Source organism: Alosa alosa, chromosome 18, assembly GCF_017589495.1.
Source record: "Alosa alosa isolate M-15738 ecotype Scorff River chromosome 18, AALO_Geno_1.1, whole genome shotgun sequence".
NCBI classification, from domain to species: Eukaryota; Metazoa; Chordata; class Actinopteri; order Clupeiformes; family Clupeidae; genus Alosa; species Alosa alosa.
This window is the reverse complement of record NC_063206.1, coordinates 13,922,672-13,947,038: the sequence shown is the minus strand read 5'-3', so window position 1 is coordinate 13,947,038 and position 24,367 is coordinate 13,922,672. Positions and strand designations below refer to the sequence as shown.

The following is a 24,367-nucleotide window of genomic DNA, read 5'->3' as shown; positions in this document are numbered from 1 at the left end:
TCAGCCTATTTGTGCAAAGTGTGTGTGTGTGGGGGCACCAACAAGGGGGCACAAACAACAATTTTCACTAGCCTATGCATAAAATAGTCAAAATAAAATCCAAACACCATATAAAATGCAAATGCAGTTATGCTAAATTACTAGATACGCCCAACACAACCAAGACATGTAAAAAAAAAACTGTTAAAATCTTCAATAATTTTGACATAATTTCACAGCTTTGAACTAAATCCTTGGTTCACGACCTCGTATACAATACGTAACCCAGGACCCCATGTTTACAGTATGGGGTTTCCTCCAATTGAAACGCGTAATCTTTATGAATGATCCAATCGCATTGGTTTTTGTTGAACATTCGCTTAACATTCTCAAAGGCCATTGGATAGTGCGCGCGATGCCTCAATGTGACGGAAATGGCAGTGAAGGGGTGAGGGAGGGGAGATTTTTAATGGCAGTCACTGGCGCACAAGAATCGAGTCGGTAGAGTCTGCAACAAACAAACATAAATTAAAACAACTGATCTTCGTCAACAAATACTAATCCAGACCTTCAACTTTGTGGGAATTGCAAGATTATATCAACTGGCCCTTTCTTCCCTCGCAGGACTGAGTTTAACGGTTGTTTTGTAAGGCTGCATCGAGGTCGGAGGCCTAACGTTAGCCGGGAGTCAGTGGGGAGAAGCGGCTTCATCGGAGTTGATATTGGTGAGTGTAAGCTGTGGCCTTCCCGACCGCCAAAGAATGCTATATAGGAAAAGAGATAGAATTTGCATTGTCGTTTAATCAAATGCAAAGATAAGTCGGGGAGTGTCTTTGTCTTACGTAGGCCCCCAGTCCCGTGTCGCTATTATTCAACTAGTTGGTGAAATGTAAACAGAATTGCTAGCACATCGAGATAAACATTAGCCAGATAGCTTTATAGCTAAGTAAGCTAACTATCGAATTAGCTAGCCTGCTCACAGCTGTCAGGTCTAACTCTGTGGAAGGTATCTGCAATTGGTAAAGGAATTACCGGCTCTGGTAATTATAAGATGTTTGTAAATGCCTCATGCGAATGAGTTGAATTGTGATGCTGTAAACATTGGCGACCAGTGTTAGTTTGCCCGCTACTAGCCGACTAACTTTGTATCAGAGTTGAAAGTAGGCTAACGTTAGTATTGGACAAGTTGTCCAGAATTGTGTTGATTGTGTAATCGGAATGGGATATTACGTTGTCTATAACGTGTGGACTATAATGTGTGAGTTTGTTTATTTTTGTCACACAATCCGAATATCAGTGCACTAATAGTAGCATCTATATGGTAACGTTTTTTTTTTTTTTTAGCAACATAACAGTTATTTTATGACATTGTCATGCACTGTCCATAATCCAGTATGGTCATACTGTGCTGCATGCCATGTTCACATTATCTCCTCACGTTCGTTTGCAGAGAATATGTAACAGACGTCAACATGACATCCAGATTTGGTAAAACATACAGTCGGAAGGGCGGAGAAGCCAACTCCAAGTTTGATGAGGTCTTTTCAAATAAGAAGGCCACTCTGAGCACAAAATGGGGAGAGACCACCTATAAGGCTCAGCTGGCCTCCAAAAGGCCCCTGATCAAACAACAAGAGCTTCCAGAAATCTCCAAGAGACCCAGGGTGGAAGAGGATGATGGTTCTGATGACCCATTCGGGTTTGACAGTGATGATGAGTCAAAAGCAGTCACCTCCATAGGCACACCTCAGCCAGGCAATGGATCTGGACAGGACCAGGTTGCTATGGTCACAGAAAAGCCTCAGGCGAAGAGTTCATTCATAAGAAGTTCGCCATCATCAGATTCAGAGAGCTCCAAAGCAGGTGAGGCTCATGCACACACAGACATTCTGTCATCTCCATGATTTAGTTTTTTACAATGTCGAGTGGAGTTCAGTTAATATATGCTCATACAAATGAACTGCCACATCTTTTATAGCTGAAACCATTTGCATTTGTACAGAGAAAATGAAACAAAATAGGCCCCTTTGTGGTAATTAGTCATGGCCAGATCTGGTGTTTATAGGTTTTTTAGTATAGGCATTTCTCCAATATCATTTGCTAGTTCCACAGCTACGGTCAGTCACAGAGAGTGGATATTTTCTTCTCGGTGCATTTTATATCGAAAGCTTAATATGTTGTGCAATGTTTTTTGATTGCTTCACTCACTTCCTAACTACCCCATGATGTATGGAGTAAGGCTGGAACAAGGGTGGATAAGTTATTTAGAGAACTTAGCATACAGTAGTTGAATGCTACCATGCCAGATGTATTTTCTTATGAGATAGCAGGTGCCCACTGCCCACAGTTTTCATTGCAGTGTCCAAAATGAAAGCAGCAGTCAGGTGTGCTGAGTCACATCTCTCCAGTGATGAAGACCTGTCTGATGGGCCTGGAGGTGTAAGCAGCACACTTGGTTTTGGAAATGGCAGTGATTCAGTGGCCTGTCTGCTCTCTCTGCCCTACTGCAGGCATCCATCAATTCCTACCTGTCAAAAGAAAGAACACTTGTCGTCTGTGCAAGAGGGGAGAGAACGGGAAGCGTATAGTGGCATTCAAAAAGCTCCTCTGAGTGATTTTGCTTTGTTTTGAACATTTTGAAAGAGAGCTTCCTGTTGGAATGTTCACCACTTACTAGCCTATTTACTAAAATGTGATGATAATATGGAGTAAACTGTCACACTACCACTTCTGATCCAAACAATTAAACAAATAGATTATTTATTTCTCATCAGGAAGGGGAAATACACTTGCCAGATGATGACCTTTTGTTTTTTTACATGTAAGGATGAGCTTGCATCAGATAGCTTAGCTCTTGCACTGGTAAAAGCACTGGTCTGCTTGTGCGAGGTCTGTGCTGAGAATAGCATCAGTGCCAGACCTCAGATGGTCTGCTGCTGACAGCCCTCTCCATACATCACTTGCTCTGCCGCATAACTTTCAGCTGTCCAAAACATTGACCATCAACCCAGGACATTGCTTCAGCAGCTGCTAAGAACATTTTTTGTTTTTACAAAAATCCAACACCCAAGTCCTAGAGGTGCACTAAAAAGTTCAACACACTCACTTCAAGTGATGGGTATGATGATGACGAAGTAAAACAGTCAAAACACGGCCAAACTGCACAAGGTTACCTCGAGAGTTTTTTTTTTTTTTAAGGATGATTACCTTGATGGAAATAGGTCTCTGTAATTTGCCCAAATATAATTTGTAGGCTTTAAATTCGATTGAACTTTCCTGCTGATTGACCCCACATGCCCTGTCGAGACCGAGGAATCAGTGACCTGTTTACACTGTATCTAATGAGGTGCGACTCTTGAACAGTAGAAGTGTTTTCCGGCTCATAATGGCCTTGCTGGAATGGCTGCTCTGTTCAGATTTAGATTCAAGTGACTTACATAAGGCACTTTCAGGAGAAAGTTGGGGAGGAAGGAGTTAGGAGCTATCCTGGATTGTGCTGCACTCCACTAATGGGCCTTGGGTGTTTACGTAACACTGTCTTCCAATTTTACCTCTCTCTCGTAGACAAGCCGCTGCAGACAACAGTAAACATAAGCTCCTGGTCGAAAAGTGCAAAGCCTGCCTCTCAGTTCACCTCCCTGAAGCCTCTGCCCAAGGACCCCTCAGACGGATGGAACTCGGAGGGCAGCCAGCGATCATCGTCCCCGGGGGAGGACTCGCTGCAGGGCCGCGACGACAGCGGGGAGAGCGAAGGCCCCAGCGGGGTGGCCCAGGAGCAGGGTGACGGAGCCGGGATGCCCCCGCAGCCCGAACCCCTGGACTTCGACCAGCTGCCTCTGCTCAAGTCGACGACCAACCGGACGTACCACCGGCCCAAGAGGCACAAGGACCTGGGGCAGGGGGCTCAAGCTGCCCCTGTGAAGGACAGCAAGCCCGCTCCTGCCCCTGCCCCGGCCAACCCTAGCAGCAGTGGCGTGTCGGCGCCCCCTAGCGCCCCACAGCAGAAAGCTGCGGGAAGAGGCAGGGTGCGGGACTACACGGTGTTGCACCCTTCATGCGTGTCTGTGTGCAATGTCACCATCCAGGACGCCATCGAGCGTACATCCGACGAGCTCACCAGCACTGCCGCACCCACTGACCTCGGAGAGGCCGGCACATTCAGAAGAAAGACCGATGCTGCACCTGCCAAGCCCACCAGGTAGAGAGGGGGGCATGGAAACACAGACACAGACACATGTCGCTGTGGAATAGGAATGCATATATTTCTTGCTTATATGCATACTTATACATATAGAGTATCCGTATAACTTGCAAGTAGAAGCACGTACATACCAATCCACTGAGATGCAGATACAGAGCTGTGGCTATTAAATAATGATATTAATGCAGTAATTTGATTGGAATGATGAAAACTAATCGCTGAGTTAGCTCCTATATATATAATATAATATAATAATGCTCTCATTAGTGAATATGCACTGTACAACACCACAAGTGGCACTACGTTTGCCACTATTAGTATTCACAGCCACAAAAGAAAACAAATTAGACTCTTCACGGTCTCCTGAAAAAAACTCAGATGGGCTGAAGTATGAGTTGAGTATATATTATCATTGCTTGTGGACAGCTACTCAACCCGCTTAACACCTCACCATGTTCTCTTCAGGTTCAGGCCCACTCAGAGCAAGTCCAAGAAGGAGACCAAGCTGGAGTTCTTTGGCTTCGAGGAGAACGAGGGCCAGGAGGCGTCCGGTGAGGCCACGGCGTCCGGCAGCACCAGCTACAAGATCAAGTACTTTGGCTTTGACGAGCTGAGCGAGAGCGACAGCGACGACGATGACGACGTCGCCGCGTCCAAGAAGGCCCGCAAGGCGGCCAGCGCCCAGGCGGCCGCAGCAGCCATGTCCTTCAGCGCCGACAGCCCGCAGATGAGCGACTCACAGGACAGCCAGTCCAGCACTAACACAGGTCTGACCACTCACGCTTAAACTGAATGTGTGCCTTTGTTTAGTGGTAATAAATCTCCTCATGACCATACTGTGGATATATGACAGAATTGTCTGCTTTATGTTGTCGATGTCATCATCAACACCACTTGCCAAAACTGACTACTTAAAGGAGAATTCCAGTGTGATATTGACCTAAAGTGTGTTGAAACATGATACCGAGTGTGAACGTATGTCTCATAGCTTATCTCGGCTTGTCCCCTGCACTCGGAAAGTTGGCGCTAGTTAGCCGATGCTACCAACAGTTTTTTGATGGGGGTGCCTTGGGCATCAGCCTAGCCATGCAAATAAATCACTGTTTTACACCATTTACGAGGCTCAAAGTAGCTCCATACTTTATTGGTAGACTTTCGAGGGCCTTGACATTTAAAACGAGACATTGAGAACTTTGAAAAAGCACTGGTAGTTTATAATTCTGTGGAAATGCATGGATTCCATTTGCTTCCAGTAGCAGCAACTGGAATCCATGCATTTCCACAGAATTATTTTTGGAATCTGATCCCTTATCATACCTGTTCATTCGTACTCGCTGCTCGACTTACCGTGACTAAATTCAAGATGGCTGTGAACGGTAAACTTCCTCAAGGTACTGTCTGTATAAATTGTCGAAAAATTTGATGGCACCACCGATGCTGTTGGTAGCATCGGCTAACTAGCGCCAGATTTCTGAGTGCAGGGGACAAGCCGAGATGAGCTATGAGACATACGTTCACACTCGGTATCATGTTTCAACACACTTTAGGTCAATATCACACCGGAATTCTCCTTTAATGTCAGGTAAGATGTACGCATTAACGCCATTAAGCCAGTCAGTTTTGACAAGTGAAGGTGATTTCTGATGTTGATGCTGGAGTTGCTCTCTGCATGTTGCTCTTGATGTATATGAAGGTCTTTTAAGTTATCAAACACAACCACTCTCAGCATTCTACTGACTGGCTGGATAACACTTGTTTTCTCCTCCACCTCAGACTCCCTCGAGTTCCCTGACGAGTCCATATTGGCAGGCTCCGAGGGCCACAAGACCCAGCAGGGCAAACAGTCCGACAAGTCCAAGGACATCGGTCGCAAGATCTTCAAGAAGGTACGATGGCGGCAACTTCCCTCAGCAGGCATTCTCTGCTAAGCTTTATACAAAGAGCCCTCTAATGTGCCATCATTATGTTCATCATCACATGCAGATAACACAATCTCTGTGCTCCCTAAAGCACATATTCAACTAGACAGCACTATCACTGAATATAACTGGAATATAGCAGATTCTACCCAAAACTCAGTTCATTGAAGCTCAGTCCAGAGCCTGGTGTAGCATTATACCCATTATGGCATTATTTGTGAGGGAATTGTCCATTTTTAGGTCCAGAATGGCTCATTGCACTTAGCGAGCGCCTACACCTGTTTAATAAATAAGGATTTTGGCTTTTGGAGATGCATAATCTTCCTGGTTATATCACATCCGGCCTTATGTTATATCATCCATGGCCCTCGGAAGTGAGTGCAGCTCTATGCGTTGTCGTCGACTCACTGGGAGGCGAGCAGGCAGGCCAGCGAGTCTGTGGGCTTCTTGGCATCTGCCGTTCCCAGAACCTCCCTGCTGCTCGTGCTAGCTGCTGTGACTTGGCCTGGATTCTCCTCACAGCCTTGTTTCGCACAGGTCTCAGCTATGGCTGGAGTGCAAAGAGAACTCTCTCTCTTTTTTCTTTCTTTCTTTCCCTCACTCCTTCGCTCTTTTTTTCTGTATAGCAGTTTGTCTTGGTATCAGATAGATAGATAGATAGATAGATAGATAGATACTTTATTGATCCCCAAGGGGAAATTCAAGGTATCTGTCTAACTCTTCCTCCCTCTCTTTTCTCTTTTCCTGATCACTGCCACAGGCAGGTTATTTTAGCTTAGTCTCTGCAGTTACTCTAGAATCTCTGGTCAATGTGGATGCGAGCCCAAACCAGGCTCCTATAAAACTGCATTGATTTTGCATCTCATCATCTCATTGCAGCCTGGCATGTGTTGCTTTCAGACCTTAATATGAGGCCAAGGATATGGGTTAGGTTGGAGTTGGGGGATGCTACGAAAACACAGTGGATTTACCTTCAGAACTTTATTCGTATAGTTTTGTGTACATCGATTTTGACTACAATTTGTAATGTAATCTTATCACATTGTGACCATTTGTAATGTAATCTTATCACATTGTTACTTGTCTCTTTCAGTCTCCTGCGAAAGCTGTGTACAACGCCAGACACTGGAATGAGCCTGAGGAACTGCCTCCGCCCGCTCCCACCCGCACCATCTCTGCCCCAGTAAGTGCCCCGTTGCATCGCTTCTCCCACATGTCCACATCCACATGGGATCATTTGTGAAGTGACCACTGTGTACCTATACTATGTCTGTCTCAAGTATTACTCTGGTAGACCCAGAAACTGATGCGCTGTTCTGTCTTTACTGTTGTGCTCATCCCATCACCTAAGCATTTGCTTTAATAGTGAACACTCTGTTTGTTGGCATCTTTGCTGAAATGTGATTTTGTCCAGTGTAAGGTATGGTAATATTTGTTTTGCTCTTTCCTGGATTATGGCATAACTTGTGGATTTTGTGTACTTCGACAATTCTCAATATGGATGGGAACCAGACATAGAGAAGACGCTTTTAGTCTGCTATGGATTGGATATTACTACACTCTTTCCAACAGAAATGCTTGTTGTGGAGTTCACACACACACACACACACACACACACACACACTCTTATATTTGCCTCTAATTCGAGATGAGCCGATGCCAAGGCGAAGCTGGGTGGCAGAGCGGGGAATTTATAGATGTTTGCACTGATGAGAAATTTGTTTACAGCCGCAGTGGGCAGCAATATAGAGTCCAGTCTCAGAAAAATAAATAAATAGACCTCTCTTCTGCAATTTTATCCAGCTGTCAGCCAAAATGAAAATATTTCCCCCTCCTCCTGGTTTATATTTCATTCTCTCTCTCTCTCTCTCTGGGTTTGTCTCCCTCCTTGTAGGCTAGCTTATCAAGCAGCAGCGGCAGCAGCAGCAGTGGTAGCGGTAGCAGCAGCAGCAGCAGCAGCAGCAGCAAAGAGACCAACTCTCACAAAGATGATGGGGTCTTCAAAGCCCCTCCCCCACCACCTAAGGTCATCAAGTCGGTCACCATCCCCACCCAGCCCTATCAGGACATTGTCACGGCGCTCAAATGCAGGAAGGAGCACAAGGAGGTGAGCAGCATTCTGGGACATGTAGCCTCTATCCTCTACTCCCCCCCCCCCCCACCCCCAATACAACCCCCCTATTCCAGCTAAGCTGCTTATAGAGTGTAGTTGGTCAAGCGCATCATAGTGATCTCCCAGCCTGGTGCTAATCTGCCCTGCTCCTAACTGTTAGCGTAGCTTAGCACATCCCGGTGAGCCACGCCAGCTTTAGCGGCGGTGGCGGTAATGTGTTAGCTGTTGATGTGCTGATGGCACCACCAGTGTAGCGTGCCAGGGCTGGAGTCTGGCCCGCCTGTGATGACTCGGCTGTTCATAGGGCTGACGTGATTAGCACTGAGTCGCCTCCCAGCGCTGCACTATTGATTAGCTCCTTATTAGCACAGTCAGCGTGCTGTAACACGCGCTGGCCCTGGTACATGCCCAGCCATTTGTGTGAATTGTTCCCTCCTGCTGTTTATCTTTTATTGTAACCGTTTTCTCTCCGTCTGTTTTTATGTTTGTTTTATGCTGTTTATCCTCTTTTTCATTCTCTCTCTCCATCCTCTCTGTGGTGTTTGTAGCTGTATACAGTGGTTCACAATGTGAAGCACTTTAATGACGTGGTGGAGTTTGGGGAGAATCAGGAGTTCACCGACGACTTTGAGTACCTGGAGACGGGTCTGAAGAGTGGGCAACCCCTCAACACACGATGCCTTAGGTGAATATACACACACACACACACACACACACACACACACACACACACACAATATCACAAGTCATACACATGTCCACTCTCATAAGCACATGTGCACAGATTTCCACTTTGTTTTGGCTGAGATAGAGTAGTCGTTAGGTAACGGGAAGGTTGCTAATTCAATCCCAGGCCTTGTGTTGGAAGTGTCCTTGAGCAAGACACTGTGTGAATTGGTACATGTTTAAAGCACTAAAAGAACCTTGAGTGCTCTGATAAGTACAACTCACAAATGCAGTCTGTTTACTGTTACAATGTGCTCTATGACAGTTGATGGTTTGTTGATGTAGTTTGTAATGAAATAATGTTAGAATAAACACTGTGCTTGTCTGGTCCTGCATCATTCTCTCAGTCAAGCTGCCAGAAGCCCTGAGGGCTCCTTAGATGATTGTTCCTTTCCACATATCTGCCTTTCAAGCTGTCAGAGATGGAGGAATAAGACGGTTAACTTGATCTACTCCTACCATGACGTTTGCAAATTCACCCAGCTCACATGAAATAACCCATTGCAGCATTATATACTACTATGGCACTTTTACAGATCAGATCAGAGTACTTAATATACTGCCTGTATTTAATTTGCTGTTGGTAAGTGACCAACCAGAGCTACACACAGTATGCAAAAACACCATGAACGCATATTATAATTTCTGCTTACAACAGTGTAGCCCTAGATCATTTACGTCGGCAGTATAAGCTCTGAACAGATCTTACCTACAAAATATAAATCAAGCTTAAGTTCATTTCTGTTGCGTCAGTCTCTAAATATTGAACTTGTAGATCGCCAGTAAACAGTAGATTAATTACACTTTAAATAATTAATTAATATACTCTTGGTCCAGCAATGTTGGTGAGTTTAATTTAATTTACGAACATGCATAATCGACAGGTTTTACGTATTGACATGACCTGTTACCCTGAGGCTGATATATTAAAAAGGGAAATTATTTTCAAGCCATCTTTTATCTTGAGTTCAGGTAGAGAGAGACAAAACAGATTAAAATTGAGAATTGTTTACAACACTGGAAGAAAAAATGATATTTAAGTCTTTAGCCACATCGCCTATCCCTACATAAAACACACACACACACACACAAGCAAATAAACACACACAGACTCACTCTACATATGCTGCCATCGCTTAATGAGAACACACAGTTTCTACAAACATACTGCCTGAGGTCAGAGAAACCCCTCATGCACTTAAGGTTTTAGCCCTTCGCTAAAAAGAACAAAATGCAACACACACACACACACACACGTGTAAGTCTTGTTTAGACCCACGGGGCCATATTGATCTATGATTTACACTTCACTTACTCTGAAATTCACATGCACTCATGTTCAAAGATGAGGTGAAGTGCCTTGGGTTACATGCCTCGGAGATAGCAAGCACAAAGCACAGTTGGATGCATCCACACAGAAAGCAAGCCTGTTTGCTGTTCTCTGGTTAACCCCCTCCATCATCTCCTTGCAGTATCATCAGCCTGGCCACCAGGTGCGCATTGCCCGGCTTTCGAATGCACCTGAGGGCGAGAGGAAAGGTAGCATCAGTCTTCAAGATGCTCAATGACGCACCACAACATCCAGTGAGTACAGCTCAGCTCAGTTTCTCTCCTCCCTCCACTCTCTTTCTGCCATCCCATCCATCTCTCTCCTCCCCTTAAACATGTAGGCTAATATTACCATAACCTTTAGCTGCTCTTAGGAGGAGGTCCTTTTAAATGTTATAACAGTGGTTAATATACACTGCATTATAAATGCGTTATTTCTCAGTGGTTTGACATTATCATCTTGGCTTTTTCTTGTCTTCATGTCTCTTTTTTCCTCGTCTCTCTCTCTGACGTCTTTCTCTCTTGGTCTCTCTGTCTCTGTGTCTCAGAACCTAGCGCTGTGTACGGCGTCCCTGATGTACATCCTGAGTCGGGACCGCTTGAACATGGACCTTGACCGGGCTTGCCTGGAGCTGATGATCCGGCTGCTGGAACTGGAGCAGGACAACACAGTGGACGACCAGCTGACGGCCAAGGAGATGAGCAAGGTCAAGGAGAAGATCCGCAAGCTCTGCGAGACCGTCCACAACAAACATCTGGACCTGGAGAACATCACGGTCGGTTCACCTTCATAGTTCTGTAAATAGCAGTTTTGCTCCTTTGCACTTTAAAGTGCAAATGTTTGACATGGTAAATTTTGAAGTGGTGATGAAGTTGGTTTTTGGTATTTTTTTCAAATTCAATTTAAATTATCTGTTTAATTAAAAAGTACAAGTGCTTAAATTAATCATTTAATTAAAATTGTCAAGTGTGTGAATTCAATTTAGATTCATTTGAAAAGCCATGTTAATGAGCAGTGTTGCCTATTTGGTGTTTGCTGTTGGCCTAGTTATATTTGGTCTGGTATTTTCTAGTAGCTTTAGGCAAAAAAAAACTTTGGAGACGCACAATCTCTGTGAACACCCTGTCATATGCCGATCTCTCTGCAGTCGGGCCATCTCGCCATGGAGACGCTGCTGTCACTCACCTCTAAGAGGGCAGGAGATTGGTTCAAAGAGGAGCTTCGCCTACTGGGGGGGCTGGACCACATTGTGGATAAAGGTTAGGCGTGTGTGTGTGTGTGTGTGTGTCAGACACAGACACAACCCAAAGGTATTGTGGTTAGATTTGATGGGATGGCAAGCTCTGATCTTGCCAGCTTTCTTTTTCTTTCCCTCTCCTTCTCCCTCCCTCTCTCTCTCTCTCTCTCTCTCTCTCTCCCCCCTCTCTCTGTCTGTCTCATATGTGCAGTAAAAGAATGTGTGCTGAGCTTGAGTCAGGAGGAGGACAAGGAGATGCTGGTGGCCTCCCTGTGGGGTGCAGAGAGGTGTCTTCGTGTGCTGGAGAGTGTGAGTGTTGCCCAGCAGGACATGCACATGTACACACACACACACACACACACACACACACTCTTACACCTACAGAAAATCCCAACCACACATTTTCTTCCCTATCTCATTTTCAGTCTGTTTCAATCTTTCATGCAAAGAGCAGTAACAGAAATGGAACAGGACAGCTGTGTGTGTGTATGTGTGTGTGTGTGTGTGTGTGTGTGTGTGTGTGTGTGTGTGTGTACGAGCACGGCCTTATGCAGCCTTTCTGCTAGTGCTCATTGAAATTATGTAAGTTTATTTTGCAGTTGCTGTCTTTTAATGATTTCATTACACAGCTCAACAGAACTGTTTTGTGTGTGTGTGTGTTTGATCGACTGCTGCTGCCACTGCAGAAGCCTCAGTGTCCTTCTCGACTGATTTTCTCTCCCCGCCCCTGCAGGTGACGGTACACAACCCGGAGAACCAGGCCTACCTGATCGCCTACAAAGACTCACAGCTCATAGTGTCCGCAGCACGGTGAGTGACTGGTTGATGGGACAGGTCCTTTTTGATTAGTTTTGTTCCTTATTCTTTTGTTCTCTCTGTGTGTGTGTGTGTGTGTGTGTGTGTGTGTGTGTGTGTGTGTGTGTGTGTGTGTGTGTGTGCGAGAAAGGAGAGAAGCAACAGCTCCCCCTGTTGTTGTAGCAGTGGTATGACGTCTGTATGTGTGGATGTGTGTAGAGGAGAATTTGTTTGTGTAGCAGCCAGGGTTTCTCTGAGTGCAAACAGATGACTCCGAGGTCTAGTCGGGACGTGCTGTCTGTCCCCCTGTGGGTTGCCTGTGTGTGTGTCGGTGTGTGAGGTGAGAGGGAGGGAGAGAGGGAAAAATGTTTATTTCTCTAAGGCCTGTGACGTGTAAAAGTAATGGGTCACATATGTGTCTACTGCGGTAGAGGCATGCATCACTGTGTGTAGTCGTGACTGTTCGTTCTGTGTGTGTGTGTGTGTGTGTGTGTGTGTGTGTGTGTGTGTGTGTGTCACAGGGGCCTGAGGTACTGCGAGGACATGATCCAGCGCTACAGCCGGGAGGTCAACAGTTCTGTCGTCGCCTCGGGCTCAGCTCTGCCACACTGTAGCCATAGCAACGTGGGCAAAGCTGTGGAGGACTGCATGAGAGCGGTGATTGGCGTGCTGCTTAACCTCACGCACGACAACGGTGAGAACACCAACACACACACACACACTTCTTGCCTGAAGAAGACCCAGCAGGGGCGAAACGTTGCCTGTTGTGCATTAAATATATGGGAGTCAAAAGCAGTGTTGCGGACATTATATTTTTTTCAATTGAACATACTGTATGTCACATTGACACTTCTCAACATGCCATGTAGTTGCATATAGCATCCCACCCCACAGATTGTTTTGAACCTCTCACCACTGTGCTGGGTAAACAGATATGTATTAATACACAAAACAGAAATGTGCTCTCCCTCTTCTTGTGCAACAGTTGCAATTACCAATTGCAATACTCCAAAATCAAAAGAAAGGTCTCTTTCCATGATTACCTAATCAAGGTAATATTACCTTGATTACCTTAGGGTTACCTCTATCGCTACTTAGGGTAATATTATAAAGAAACAAAAGTTCTTGGAAGAGACCTTTTGATTTTAAACAAATATGTTCCCTATAATGAGTAGCTCCTATATACGACTAGCTATTCATTAGCTAATTGCAAATGTGATCAATTGATATTAATTGGTAATTAGGAAACTGTTAACAATCTGATTATTTAAGAAAAATAAATGTCTGTTTGAAATCAAATGGATTTAATTTATAATGTATTTTCCGGCCACTGGTGGAAATTTTGGCACTGTTCCATATTAGCCATTGGAAACTGGTACCAATAATTCAAGCCACTGACTAATGGACTAGAACAGGGGTCTCAAACTCAAATGAGCTGGGGGCCAATGTCATCTGATTGGAGGGCCACGTCAGTGTTAAAGAATAACACAAAAAAAAAGAACGGCTATTTCCTAAAATGCAAGGTTTTTTTTTTTTTTTCAAATACTGTATTTTCAAACACAAGACTACAAACAGAAAGTGCAAGTCTTTTTATATATTTTTAGACACCTGTGCTAGCAACCTTAGCTTATAAATAACATAATGATAAAATAAATATTAATACAAATTATAAAAACAAACATAAAAACATGTAGGCCTATGTGTGTGTTTCACACCAAATAAAAATATGTTCCTCCTAACTTTTTTAAACCTGGCAAACTAGGCATCAGGGTTAAGAAAGCAACACCATTGGATTTGTATATCAACATTTTAAAAGGCCATGGCTTTAAAGTAGTCAGAGATAAGTCCTACTGTAAATGTAAAAATCTTTGAGTATAAACAAAAGTTTATGAAGGGGATACATTTACCCATCTAATTTGCCACTGAATGGCAAGCACCTCAAATTATGCACCTTTCAGTAAATACTGGATGTTGAGCATATTTGGAGGTTTACTTTCTTTTTTATTACATTACCCACATAACAAATTAACAGGAAAACAGTAGGCCTAAGATGTATACCAACAATAGTAAACTATAATTAGCCTATAACCACAAGGCCTACAATAAAGTATCCTGGTCAAATCAGTTCAAATATGATTTAGGGCTGAATCAAATCAAATCAGCCCTATTTCTACTACCCCTGCTGTCTGTAGGCTACCCATGTCCATTACAGACACTATCATCACGATGACGACTGCAACCTCCAAGCTATGTTGGGCAGAGGGTAGAAATAAATAATATAATATAATTATATAATATAATATTTTATTATAAATAAAATAAGCATGGTATGCTTAGTGGACACTGTCGTATACACGCAAAGACGCACCTCCATTCACAGACTCACCGTGACTTTATCACTGTCAATAGAAGGTCGATCATAATCTCCAAAAGCTAGATATTCTCCTTCAGAATCAGAATAGGTGAATAACATAGCCTACCCAAGACCATCACACGTGAACGTTTTTCAGCATTTGGTGTAGGCTAGGGGTGTGAATCTCTCATGTAAAAGACGATACGATTTGCATCTAGATACATGGGCACGATTCGATACAAGAAAAGATACATGTTCATAAAAAACGATTCGATGCAGTTCAAGAATGGAAAGCATTCTGAAAGATTTTTTATCATTTGCTCAAGGTGCACATTAATTTTATATTATTAGTTATCATGGTCATGGTTGTCAATTAGGCAAAAAAAATGTGTGAATATGATTATTTAAACTGAGGTTTGTTTCATATACTGTATTGAAATGAAAAAAGAATAGTCTACATTTCAGTCAAACACAGCAGCCAAATCAACATTTTTTTATAGACTTTATAGATTTTATAGTTATGTCTGATTGTTTTCATGGAGCTGTAGCCTTGTTGAGGTTAGACAATACCGAAATAAAATAAAACAGTGCTTAAGACACTCTTGGCCTTTTCTCATATAGCCTACAAGAATAAAATAGGCCTACATATCAATGAACTCTCTGGGTTTATTTTAATGCCACAAGTCTGAGTGAATATGAACAAAATAATTGGCTAATAATTTGTGCATCGTTTTAGCAAGGGCCAAATTATTATTTAACATTAAGGAAATCCCTTCATCAAACGTAAGGCTATACTCTACAGACTATCGTTGCTGTTTAGTGTTTAATTTTGCGCTGGATTTTGAAAAACAAAAGAGTAAAAACTGTAAAACAAACGACCCGAGTCGCGAGTTGTCCGATGCTTAAGTTGCAGTAAATTTATGGGTAATGAGGTCATTTGACAACTTTGGGCAATGAATGTAGCCAAAAGCGAACTGCATTACCCACAATTCCGTTTTACGTATAGTTTCAAAACCGGACGTGGGATGAGCGCTGTTTGTAACGTAAAATGAGAGTCTGAGCGAGCAGAAAAGGTTGTGAACCGATTAATTAACAAATAAATCGATATAACGACTGGTTCATTTCAGTTTTATTCGATCACGGGCTTCACGTGACGATGTAGCCGTATCTTACGCATTAACAACGGATACCGATACGTATCGGTTCATCTTTACACCCCTAATGTAGGCCTATTTCTGCTTCAATTTGTGCAAAACTATGGCCTGCATCGCTTCCGCGTCATAACAAACAAATGTACGTCTTTGTGTTTCTCGCGTGTAATACAAGTATTTCCTGAAAGCTTTGCGTAGCGATTTTGGGTTTGAATCAAGCTCTGGATGTCTAGCAAATAGTGGAGGAGAGTACAAATGAGATTTGTCACCGTACTTGGATCTATCGTCTATTTTAATTAGTATTGTTGTTTGTCGCAATTAAAAATACCCTCAAGGGCCAGATTACATTATTATTTTGACATAGGTTGCAGGCTGGAATTGGGCCGGACGCGGGCCGGATTTGGCCCGTGGGCCGGGAGTTTGAGACCCCTGGACTAGAATGTTTCTTTACACCCCTGCTCACAGCAGGCTATTCACTTGTTATTCTCATGTTATCAGCACCTTACTTAAACAATTGTAACTATTTGCGTCCCTCTCTCGCTCTCCCCCCTTCTTTCCTTGTGTGTGTGTGTGTGTGTGTGTGTGTGTGTGTGTGTGTCTCAGAATGGGGAAGCACAAAGGCCGGTGAGCAGGAGGAGCTGTTGGAGACGGCGCTCAACTGTGTGCTGCGGGTGCCGCGCTACCTACCTCAGGAACAGAGATTTGACATCCGAGTGCTGGTAAGCAGCTGACCGCCCCCATCCCGTCCCGTCCCGCCGCTCCCATCTTTTCACCCGAGTCTGACTCTCCCGCTCTCTCTTTCTTTCATCGTTCTCTCCATCTCTCATCCGTCTTGAGTTTTTCTCTGTTTAGACACTTGGTATACAGTTGGAATGTACAATAATGCTCTGACGTGTGACAATGTCCGTTGACTTCTCTGTGTTGCTGTCTTTTCTGTCGGTCTCATGGTGTTTGTAGTGCCAGTGCAGTATGAGCATGTGTAATGAATGCGTTTTGGCTTTCTGAGTGGCAGTATGTGTTTGTGTGTGTGTTTGTTTGTGGGTCCTTATCACCTTGCTTAAAATTTGAGTGTGTGTGAGAGAGAGAGAGAGAGAATTATGGCAAAGGTGAGAGTCCTCAACTCCTTGTTCAAAGTGTGTGTGAGGGAGAGAGATAGCGATAGTGTGTGTGTGTGTGTGTGTGTGTGTGTGTGTGTGTGTGTGTGTGTTTGAGAGAGTCCTCAACTCCTTGTTCAAAGTATGTTTGTGTGCTGCTGTGTACAGGGTCTGGGTCTACTGATAAACCTGGTGGAGTACAGCTCCAGGAACCGCCACTCTCTGATGGAGATGCATCTGGAGGTGGAGCTGGAGATGGTGGCCCTCCCAGAGCCAGAGAAGGGTGGAGAGAAGGAAGCAGGAGACAAGACAACAAAGATGGATGAGCAGACACAGCCAGAAAAAAGGCCTGCCTCAGGCGCGCTGGCTGCACTGGTTCATGTAGGTTGTGTGTGTGTGTGTGTGTGTGTCTGTGTGTGTCTCTGTCTGTCTGTGCGTCAGAAAAGGAAATCTTAATGCTTAAATCTTTTCCCAAATTCACATGGCATTGTAGGTGACATCCATTTATTGTTTGAACAAATGCAGTTTGAATTTTAAAGCGAGGACATTTTTAGGACATCATTTTTGAATGCCTCTGTTAGTGCATCCACTTTTTACATAGATAATGGGAACTGAGTTGGTAAGAGTGTGCTTGTGTCCACACAGTTATTCCTGGAACGGGAGAGGGCAGCCATACTGGCCGAGGCGCAGACTGATGAGGTCATAATCGAGGCGCCGAAGCCTCAGGACCAGAGTGGAGAGTGGCAGGAGACGTCGGGGGAGATCCAGTGGGTGGCCTCCGAGAACAACGACAACGACAAAGGACAAGGACAAGAAGGAGGAAGAGGAGGAAGAGCTAGAGCTTCAACAAAGGTAGCACTTGTGTGGCATTGGATGGGCTACATTTGTGTGTGTTTGTGTGTGTGTGTGTGTGTGTGTGTGCGTGTGTGTGCGTGCTTGCTGGTGTGCATGCGTGAGTGTGCTTTTTTGTGTGTTCAAGTGTATATGTATATGTGAGTGTGTTTTGGGTGTGTGTTTAAGTCAGGGCTTGGTGGAATGTAGTGCTGGTATTAGTAGTAAGAGCAGGTGGAATGCTCTAGCACGAATACTGATACCTCTCCTGTGAGATGGAAGTGTGTGTTCCAGTAATTCTCCAGATGAATTATGAATTGCTTGGTGTGCACATATATAATGTACGAGGACGAGTGTTTTGTTGATTCTGGGCTTTTATTTTTAATGTAAATGCTGAACGTCTGTGTCTGTCCGTCTGCCTGTTTGTGTGTAATATTTGATGAGTTGGATCCTTGTATATATTTTTGTGGTGCCATACAAATGAAAATGCCGATATCTGTGTGCTTGTATCTGTTGGCTGGATGTATGTATGGTATAGACGTGTATGTAGTGATGTGCATTTAAGATTTTATGTAAATTAATTCCTGTGTTTCTTAGTCTTTTGTTGTAAAAAAATGTTCTTGGATGTCTTTCTAGCTGATTTGAATGTGTGTGCGCGTGTGCTGGTAGATTTGTATGTGTTGAAAGGTATGTGTGCAGTAATAAATGCTTCTGTGTGTTTGTTTCAGCTCTGCAGCATGCTGGGAAACACATGGAGGACAACATCGTAGCCTCCTACACCGCCCCTCCTGCTGGAGCTGTTTATGTCAGGGCAGTCCGGTAGAAGTGTGGGTCTAACCCTAGGCCATGCATAGAAATGTGCCATTTACAGCACATTTCTGCAAGATGTAATTTAGATGAGAAAGAAAGAGAAAAACGGTAAAAGCCAGATGAGTTAAAAAGGAAAGATGAGAGAGGGGGGTCATGGAAAGTGGAAACAATAAAATAGATGGAAGCTGAAGAAATGGGTGGGAGAAGATGGACAAGTTCTCTTTCTCTCTCTCTCTCTCCCTCTCTTTCTCTCTCTGAGACCATCACTCATCACTGTACTGTCCCCAGTTGGAAAAGGAAATCTTAATGCTTAAATCTTTTCCCCAAATTCACATGGCATTGTAGGTGACATCCATTTATTGTTTGAACAAATGCAGTTTGAATTTTAAAGCGAGGACATTTTTAGGACATCATTTTTGAATGCCTCTGTTAGTGCATCCACTTTTTACATAGATAATGGGAACTGAGTTGGTAAGAGTGTGCTTGTGTCCACACAGTTATTCCTGGAACGGGAGAGGGCAGCCATACTGGCCGAGGCGCAGACTGATGAGGTCATAATCGAGGCGCCGAAGCCTCAGGACCAGAGTGGAGAGTGGCAGGAGACGTCGGGGGAGATCCAGTGGGTGGCCTCCGAGAACAACGACAACGACAACGACAAGGACAAGGACAAGAAGGAGGAAGAGGAGGAAGAGCTCGACTTCAACAAAGGTAGCACTTGTGTGTGGCATTGGATGGGCTACATTTGTGTGTGTTTGTGTGTGTGTGTGTGTGTGTGTGTGCGTGTGCGTGCGCGTGCGCGTGTGCATGCGTGAGTGTGCTTTTTTGTGTGTTCAAGTGTATATGTATATGTGAGTGTGTTTTGGGTGTGTGTTTAAGTCAGGGCTTGGTGGAATGTAGTGCTGGTATTAGTAGTAAGAGCAGGTGGAATGCTCTAGCACGAATACTGATACCTCTCCTGTGAGATGGAAGTGTGTGTTCCAGTAATTCTCCAGATGAATTATGAATTGCTTGGTGTGCACATATATAATGTACGAGGACGAGTGTTTTGTTGATTCTGGGCTTTTATTTTTAATGTAAATGCTGAACGTGTGTGTCTGTCCGTCTGCCTGTTTGTGTGTAATATTTGATGAGTTGGATCCTTGTATATATTTTTGTGGTGCCATACAAATGAAAATGCCGATATCTGTGTGCTTGTATCTGTTGGCTGGATGTATGTATGGTATAGACGTGTATGTAGTGATGTGCATTTAAGATTTTATGTAAATTAATTCCTGTGTTTCTTAGTCTTTTGTTGTAAAAAAATGTTCTTGGATGTCTTTCTAGCTGATTTGAATGTGTGTGCGCGTGTGCTGGTAGATTTGTATGTGTTGAAAGGTATGTGTGCAGTAATAAATGCTTCTGTGTGTTTGTTTCAGCTCTGCAGCATGCTGGGAAACACATGGAGGACAGCATCGTAGCCTCCTACACCGCCCTCCTGCTGGGCTGTTTATGTCAGGGCAGTCCGGTAAGTGTGGGTCTAACCCTAGGCCATGCATAGAAATGTGCCATTTACAGCACATTTCTGCAAGATGTAATTTAGATGAGAAAGAAAGAGAAAAACGGTAAAAGCCAGATGAGTTAAAAAAGAAAGATGAGAGAGGGGGTCATGGAAAGTGGAAACAATAAAAATAGATGGAAGCTGAAGAAATGGGTGGAGAAGATGGACAAGTTCTCTTTCTCTCTCTCTCTCTCTCCCTCTCTTTCTCTCTCTCTGAGACCATCACTCATCACTGTACTGTCCCCAGTTGGAAAAGGAAATCTTAATGCTTTTTTCCAGCAGAGCTGAAACAAACACACAGACAGAAGCATGTATTACTGCACAGACATACCTTTCAACACATACAAATCTACCAGCACACGCGCTGCCTACGCTCAGGCTGTAGTGTCAGTGGTCCCCCTGAGTGTTGTTTAAGGTGAGCATCTGTTCCAGTGGCTTACTGCAGTGTGTGCCTTTGCTCTTGCAGGCAAATGTGACAACCGTAAGGGAGAACCTGCCCAAGGGGGACTTCTCCATCATGACTGAAATGCTCAAGAAGTTCCTGAATTTCATGAACCTCACAGTAAGTGCTTCCACCTATAACACACACACATAAACACTAGGGCTGTAACGATATACGATTCGAACCCGAAATGACACCATTCATATCCACGATACTGTGTCGCGGTTTGAAAAGGCAGAATCGCGACACACCCTTTCTAGAGTTTCACGCACTGCTTTGCAGCTTACGCGGCCGCAAAAGCAACCCACATCTCCCCGCTTTACTTATCGGTAGCCTACGTTGTCCAAAAACAAATAAATAAATAATAATTTCATACCTCTCCTTGCTTTCACTGTAGACTATGTGTGCAACTTTACCAAACATTATAGAAGTAAACACCCTCTCCTTGCCCCGCTCTCTCTCTCGCGCTCCCTCCCTCTCACTCTCCCTCCCTCTCCTGCTCAATGAACACGCGCGACTTAAATAAAACATTCACAATCGTGAAAGCAAGGACGCATAGAAGACGACTAGCTAAATTACTATTAAATCCGCTTAGCATCATCAGCTATCATTGCTGCACATATTTGTTTAAAACTCTTGCATTGAAGTTGACTGATCATCTCAATACCAACGTTTCCCAAAAGGGCCTGTCCCAAGGAGAACAAGTATTATCTTGAAACTTAAACACACATGGGGAAACTGAACAGTCCAATCAGTAGACTATGATAGGCTAATCTAGCCAACTATGCTACTTTGTTTACAACATTTCCAGGCTTCAACCAGACAGCTGAATTAAAGAGGTAGAGTTGTAATACAAATAGTAGGCCTAGGCTATAGGCTAATCTGCATAAAGTGTGCTGTCATATATATATATATTGTCATTCAGACAAATATAAAGGATATAAAATAAAAGATATATTATATTGTAATCTTCTGGTGTTCTAAGGGAGGCTATTAAAATGTTATTTAATAAAATGTCTAGCCCCCAAAAAAAGAAAAGAAAAATCGAGATTCGGATCGAACCGTGGGTCAAAAATCGTGATACACCAACCTCACGATTCGGTTTGTATCGTTACAGCCCTAATAAACACCTCCTTATATTTGCATTGATATACTGTGTTTAACCCCCCCCCTCTTTTCTCTTCTCTTCTCTCTTTCTCCTCTCCATCTCCTCTCCATTTTTCTCTTTTTGTCCTTGTGTAGTGTGCAGTGGGAACCACTGGGCAGAAGTCCATCTCTCGGGTGATCGATTATCTGGAACACTGCTAGCACGCTGGTTCCGAGAGTCACTCTCACCCCCACCCCATCCCCCCTCTCTCTTTCTCTCTCACTCACTCACTCTCACACACTGGGCAGTGTTGCCACCGACCGCTCAGGGGTCCCAGCGAAGCAGTGCCAGCTCTCCCGGCTCCCATTGGCTACCACTGCCGGGGTGAGCATCACCACGGCCATCAACGGGGCCTCGCATTGCATCAGAAATTCATGAGTTGTTTTTTTCTTTTCATTGGTTTTGTTTTTCACCATTTTTTGGCCCAATCTTTAGTTTAGTAAACCCCTTTTTTCCCACCATCACCAGTGTCAGTCAGACTTTCCCCAGCTGTTCTTTTCTCTCTCTCTATCTCTTATTCTCTCCCTCTCATTCTCTAGGTTTGTATTGCCCCCCCCGGGTGCCAGCCGTGGGTTTCTATCTCGTTCCCTCTTCGGTCACTCACCTGACAGCAATTTGTCAGCCCATAACTGCTATCGATGAGACACATACGTATGCAAAAGAAACAGGAATTTCTTTTTCTTTTGTGGGAAATATTTAATATTTTAAATATTATTTAATGTTTATTTTAATTGTGTGACAGTGTTATTCCCTATTTATGCACATATACATTTTATTTAGATTAATTGTAATATCACCTCCCATGAACCATATATGAGATGTTCCCCTCATTCCAAAAGGTATCACCGTTCATTACAAAGACTCAGTCGTGGATGGAAATCAGGCACATAGACATGTTCACGTCTTAAACTGCACAAAAGAACGTTACCTTGTGCGCTTTGGAACCAAAGCCTTGTCCTGTCCTTTCGGCAGATGCTCTTCTATTCTCTGTGCGGCTGTGAAAGGCCAGCTGTCCACTTATTAATAACACTGCAGTTTCCTAAAGGCTGGCAAGGCCACTCTTCTGCAGGGTTGCGTCGCTTTGTTGATGGGGGGCCAATGAGCGGCTCCGAGAGAGAGAGTGTGTCTGTGTGTGTGTGTGTGTGTGTGAGAGAGAGGACTGTTTAAGTGGTCTCTTCATCATCTGTGTATGATGCAAGCTCTAAGAGAGTATGACTGGAGTTCTCTCTCTGTCCCTCTCTCTGTCCCTCCCACAGCCAGCAGACAGTGCTTAGACATGCTTTTCTGCACCACTGAGCACTCTATTTTTTTTTCTCCCTCTGCCTCCCTACTTTCTCTCTTTCTCTCATTTTTACTGAGCTGCTGATAATGCACGCCATCCCATGGTTACCTTTCATCTGGCCATTATCTTTCCTCCCTCTCTTCTGTTTTTATCTCTCTCCCCCCTCACTCTCTCCATCAAACCTTACACCAGAGAGCCTCTGGCCTAACTGCTTTTTGTTTCTTTCTTTACTATGAGCTGTCCTGTCCAACTAGATGAGGACAAATGTTCCCTTTCCCTTTTGATATGTCGGAAAGGTTCTCAGTTTTTTTTCGAAAGGTTAAATGATTTTGAGATGGAACTTTGAATTTGAAGGAGACTGCTTGATTCAAAGGGACAATGGACTGATTTGCTTATCTCATTCAGCCCTTCCCTCGTTTTGACCAGCTCATGTCATTCATTGGACATAATTAAATAATTTCCCATCGATCTTGCTTATTGAGAAGAATTTGTATTATTTGCTAAGGTTTTCCCTTTGAAAATGAATTGTTAAAGAGTATAGTCTTACATGTATCATGAATCAGACTATTATTGGACCATGTTTTTTTTTTCCTTTTATTGATGGTCATTTTAATTTAAATTCATATTTAATTCTAATTCTAAGCTATTTGAATGTTGCTGTTGGATATGTTGGAGTGAGCCTCCATTGTAAATTGTCCAAATGCTTTCAGGAGTGACCATGAGTTTAGTTACCCCCCCTTGCTGCCGTTATCAAACTCAACAGAAAGATTGATTTGATTGATTAAGGAGGTATGGAACGGGAATACTATTTTTGGAACATTTAGGGGTCAATGTCAGATGTCCTGGATAGTCCTTCACTGGCATTCAAGGCCAGACTTAAAATGCTTCCCCTGCACTTGTATAAAGCAGATGTTTCAGGAAGATTGTGACTTAAAAACACTGGGCATAGAACTCTTTCCGTAAGCTAGCAGGTGATAAACAGAGCCATATTCTGTCACAATAATGTTTTATTATATTTGTTACAGGCCCTCTGATTTTTATGCAGATATGAGCATTGAGTAACGTTTTAACCAGAGGTTCAATTTTTTTCAAGCCTGAAATGCGAGTGTGTTAAAACAAACAAAAAAAAAAAAAATGTAAATGTACATACCTCTGTAAATAGTGGCTGTTGGATGTTAGAACGCTAGACTACTTTTTCCTCTGAATCTGATATTTTTGTTTTATACAGTTTTCTTCTCTCAGTTGAGTTATTTGAAGTAAAAGGGTAAAAAAAAACACAGAAAAAGACAGCTGCAGGACATATATAAATAAGTATATATAAAATTCCACAGTTTGTACCAGTTTCATGATGAAAAGAAAATAACTGTCTTTGGTTACATGTAAATAATTTTAATTCGAATAAAAATTGCTACTTTCAGTA

The 24,367-nt window shown here is 43.5% G+C and overlaps 1 protein-coding gene across 1 annotated transcript; it reads left to right on the top strand.

The window, feature by feature from the left end:
- Nucleotides 1-420: 420 nt before the first annotated feature.
- Nucleotides 421-24,367, top strand: wapla (WAPL cohesin release factor a). Its single transcript, XM_048269723.1, has 20 exons — nucleotides 421-704; nucleotides 1,430-1,842; nucleotides 3,544-4,177; nucleotides 4,646-4,947; nucleotides 5,954-6,066; nucleotides 7,193-7,282; nucleotides 7,994-8,206; nucleotides 8,761-8,897; nucleotides 10,411-10,522; nucleotides 10,816-11,043; nucleotides 11,416-11,527; nucleotides 11,717-11,814; nucleotides 12,239-12,315; nucleotides 12,822-12,994; nucleotides 16,408-16,523; nucleotides 17,067-17,279; nucleotides 19,037-19,247; nucleotides 19,955-20,043; nucleotides 20,543-20,638; nucleotides 21,761-24,367. Exons 2-20 carry the CDS (start codon nucleotides 1,452-1,454, stop codon nucleotides 21,824-21,826), a joined length of 3,471 nt encoding a protein of 1,156 aa, XP_048125680.1. The 5' UTR covers nucleotides 421-704; nucleotides 1,430-1,451; the 3' UTR covers nucleotides 21,827-24,367.